The sequence below is a fragment of the Corvus kubaryi genome, unplaced genomic scaffold (genome assembly GCF_017639235.1).
Source record: "Corvus kubaryi isolate FWS band 111438036 unplaced genomic scaffold, C.kubaryi_AGA036_p1.0 72, whole genome shotgun sequence".
Classification (NCBI taxonomy): Eukaryota; Metazoa; Chordata; class Aves; order Passeriformes; family Corvidae; genus Corvus; species Corvus kubaryi.
The window spans coordinates 1,008,256-1,012,456 of NW_024582060.1; the positions used below are offsets into that span (position 1 = coordinate 1,008,256).

General features: G+C 52.7%; 1 protein-coding gene across 1 annotated transcript in view; it reads left to right on the top strand.

The window, feature by feature from the left end:
- The first annotated feature begins 6 nt into the window (after nucleotides 1-6).
- WNT5B (Wnt family member 5B) overlaps nucleotides 7-4,201 on the top strand; it is a 15,086-nt gene continuing 10,891 nt past the window's right edge. Inside the window, exons 1-2 of the mRNA XM_042050310.1 lie at nucleotides 7-161; nucleotides 839-1,086. Of these exons, the coding sequence (XP_041906244.1) occupies nucleotides 82-161; nucleotides 839-1,086 (328 nt within the window). The 5' untranslated portion in view covers nucleotides 7-81. The remainder of the gene's footprint in view (nucleotides 162-838; nucleotides 1,087-4,201) is intronic.

Below are 4,201 nucleotides of genomic sequence, written 5' to 3' on the forward strand. Positions count from 1 at the left end.
CCAGGGCTTCTCCTCGGCACTTCTCCGCAGGGCGCCCCGTCCCGGCGGCCGGCTCCGCGGGGGCTGCCCCCGCAGCCCACCATGACCGGGCCGAGGCTGGCCCTCGCCGCCGCGCTCCTCTGCAGCTGCACCTCGCCGGTGGCCGACGCCAACTCCTGGTGGTAAGTGAGGGGAGCCGGCGGCGCCTTTGTCCGCCGCGGGCCGGGGACCGGGACCGTCCGGGGCCGGGCGGCAGCTCCCTGCCCTGCGCCCTCCGCGGGAGCTGCCCTGCCTCCCGGGCTTCTTTCGCAGCCGCTCGCTTCTCTCCAGGTTTCCCCCCCCTCCCGCTGTCCCTGCCCAGTTTCGGGAGACGTGGGACGCAGCCCCTCTCCTCCAGGCATTTCTGGGCTCCTTTTGTACGGGCTCGCTGAAATGCCGTCTGGGCTTTAGGATGTGGGGAATGCGTAGGGAGTGGATGGGTAAGGTTTCCTACCCGCTGCCAAAAGCCCTGGGAGCAGCCGCGGAGCCCCCTTCCCCCGAAGAGCGGAAAATAGCCTGGCTCAAAGGCAGGCATCGCTCGCTGGCGCTGTGTAAAATAGCTGCTCGCTTTCTCTCTGCCCCCTCCCCATCCCGGGTGTCCTCTCTGTTTAAACTCGGGTTACAGACGAACAGCGTTGCTCCCGCTAGAGCCCTGGAAAAGCCTCGCATCTGGCAGAGCCGTGGAGGGAGGCAGCTGACATTGAGAAATGCGCCCGGGCTCCCGGAGCGGGGCTGGGCTGGGCTGGTGGGGAGAGGTGTCGGGCGCTTCGCGGAGGGGACTTCTCCCTCCACACTCCCTGGGATGTTTTTCTCATCGTAGGTCTTTGGCCATGAACCCCATCCAGAGACCTGAGATGTACATCATCGGCGCCCAGCCGGTGTGCAGCCAGCTGCCGGGGCTGTCCCCCGGGCAGCGCAAGCTCTGCCAGCTCTACCAGGAGCACATGGTGTTCATCGGGGAAGGGGCCCGCAGCGCCATCAAGGAGTGCCAGTACCAGTTTCGGCAGCGGCGGTGGAACTGCAGCACGGTGGACAACACTTCCGTCTTTGGGAGGGTCATGAAAATAGGTAGGAGCACCAGGTAGTGCAGAAGTACACGCAGCAGTACGGGGAAGTGCTGGGCGCAGGCCGGCTGTCCCTCCGCACCTCTCTCCCGTCCTTCAAATACACGTGCAGGAGTGATGAGCCCCATTAGCACGGCTCCTAGAGCTGCCTTTAAGGAGCTCTCCCGTTCCCTGGTGTGCGGGCGCTGCCCGAGTGCTGCCTGTGCCTGGGTGGTGGCACCAGCGCGCCTCGGCCGCAGCAGGAGCCAGCTGGGGCAGCGGGGGGACACAGTTTGTTTCGGGGGGAGCACGGGAAGGTCAGGAAGAGGGGGAGCTGCCTCTGTTCTGTGTGCTTCTTTAAAGGTAATGAGGGACGAAGCTGGAGCCAGGAACAATGGCCCCGTGTTATCGTTCCCAGCATCTCGGACAGGGAATGCAGCCCTGAGATGTGGGAAATACGGGCATGGAAATTCCCCCCCTTCCCTGTACTGCCACTTTCTGTGTAAACCTAAGAGATTTTTATAATTCCTGCCCTGCTGGCCGTAAGAGGCGCATTGACAGGCCATTGCTGCACTTGAATTGAGGTGTGACCTAGCTTCATTGTCCCAGCTCCTTTTGAAATGCAATCATCGGATGGCAAGAAACTGAGAAATGGTTTGATATGTCCGACAGCCAGGCCAATAAAGAAAGGTGTTAAAACTGCCACACACAAACACACACACACACTCACTCACACTCTCTCACTCTCACAACCCCTGTCTGAAGGTTTTGTTTCCCACCCACAAAGCCAATCATTTACACTGAAGAATCAGAACTTTCTCGGTTGTGAACTCGAGGGATGGAAAAAGACCTTCAGCTCCTGTATCCCCAGTATTGCTCGCACTTCTTTTGGCTTCGCTCTCAAAAAAACTGCACAGGCAGCAGGACACCAAGAGATGCATCTTTAATACCTCTGGGGCATTAAGGCGATAGGGCACAAAGCCCTGAGAGCTCTTCCTTTGATCCTGAAATTCATGTGTCATCCTAGAGAATTCTAGGGATATTTCTGCATGTGTAAGTCTTGCAGAATTCCTAATTCAGCCCACTAGAGCTATTCTAGTTCCTCCCTTTCTGCCCAGCTCGTACCCCAACAATTCTTCTCTGGGGTACTCCCCTGGGAAATGCCGTTTCCTGACACATACTTCCAGTTCTGTCACACATCCAAGGCATCTGTGCATCCTTGATCTCTCTCTTTCTGATAGCAAGGGTGGTGGCCAGATGGGGCTGCATGCAATTCCAGATTGTTAAAACTTGTGCTTTGGGGGATGAAAACTGGAATTTCATCCACCAAAGGAAAAGGACAGAAAATACACCTCCATCTCTCCTTTGTGATGTCACTCCCTCACATCTAACTTCCCTGAAAGAACGGTGTAAATTTCAAATCCCCAAAGAAATACTTGTGGCTCCACAAGGATGCAAGAAAATAGGAATCTCCTTCTGGGGCAATCCTCATTCTCCAGTAGCTTCGTGTAGCTCTAGGTTGGTGCAGTGAGAGGGTCCATAGTTGGAGAAGAGAAGTAAGGGTGAGCTAAGAGAGCAAAGATCAGAGCTGAAGGATGAAAAGCTGTCAGGAAGAATCCGAATGTGTACAGGAAGAAGGAGCTAGAGTGGATAGCGGAAATGGAAGGATTTCTTCTCTCTAAAATGAATTTGGTCCTATTAGTTGAGATTGGGAGTAGATTTCTTTGTGTTTTGGTGAAGGCAGAGGTGCTGTAGGTATGTGATGGGTATGACCATTGCTCCTGCTGTTCGGTTTGTGCGTGTGAGCATTTGTTTGCTGAGCCCTGTTGTATCTGTAGTGGGAATCTGCTGATGGCAGTGTCTGTGAGGTGACTGCCTGCAGCTGCCCACTCTTTGAAAACCTGTCCCAACAGAGCTTTGAAACCATTCTCTGGTCAGTTAGAGCACGTTCAGATGCTTATACTCCAGCACAAGACTGCTCAAAAGAAAACTGTTACCAAAGGTGTCCTGGGATGTTCCGGGATCTTTGGTGATTCATGGCTGTTATCTGTGTCAGTGATAAGCTGCTGTGGAGGGAGGTGCTGCTTCTGCTCTTTTTTATAGCTTCACCTTCCGCTTTTACATTTTCCTACTTCGTAATGAGTCATTGCTTATCATTTCAGCAAATATATTTTCCACACTGGGGAAGAAGACAAAGCCTTTCAATCTCTCAGGTTATGCCAGATATAAAGTCATTCTTCCCTGGGTTCATACTGTGTGTCTGTCTCCTGTTTTCAACCTCCGAGCCCCAAATCTGGACCACAGCCCTTTTTCTGTACTCTGTGCCAATGGCACGAGAAAGGTCTGGAGACCAGAATATCTGCAAGAGTGCACAGGCATGCCAGATTGTTGTGGAGAGGGAGGGGAAAGGAGATAAGAAGGACCCAGAAGGTGTATAGTGTGCCAACAACCCTCGGCTGCCCACCCACCGATGTGAGCATGGCATGCATTACATGATGTCTTGAGCTGGACTAGATTGTGAGAGGGGAGGAGAACCTGACTGGGCCAAAGCCTGGGAGATCTTCGTGAGAGTGTTCACTCAGAAACCTGGAAGATCAGTTTCCTCTCTCTGTCACAGAACTTGACTCAGCTCAGAAACAGGAGAGCTGGTCGGTCTGTGTTTAATCATTACACCTTCATTTTGAGCTTTTCATGGGAGTGAGGCAGTCCAGGGATACAAAGCTTTTGGAGGGGCACCCATAGCACTGAAATAGGCTGCTTTGGAGCGTTGTTTTCCCCTAGTGTTTGTGTTGTCATGAGACTTGCTCTTAGCTTTTAAATATGGTTTATTCAATAACAATATCTAATGATGTAAAAAATTATCCTTCCAAAGTTTCTTCCTATTGTGTCAATACAGGTTTTAGACTGCACACGTGTGTGTATATATAGCTCTATGCATTATATACAAACACATTCCTTACTGCTACATTTATGAGGGGGAGAGGACAGAGCACCCCAAAAGGTCATGTTAGAATTTCCTTAGGGGGAGGAGAGAACATACCTCCTCCAGCAGAATCCTAAATGTAAGGCTGGAGTTTCCAGGTTAGTCCAGTCATTTCTGGAGCCAAAGATCTTATCTCTTCTGCCTTTTCAAGTGCTAA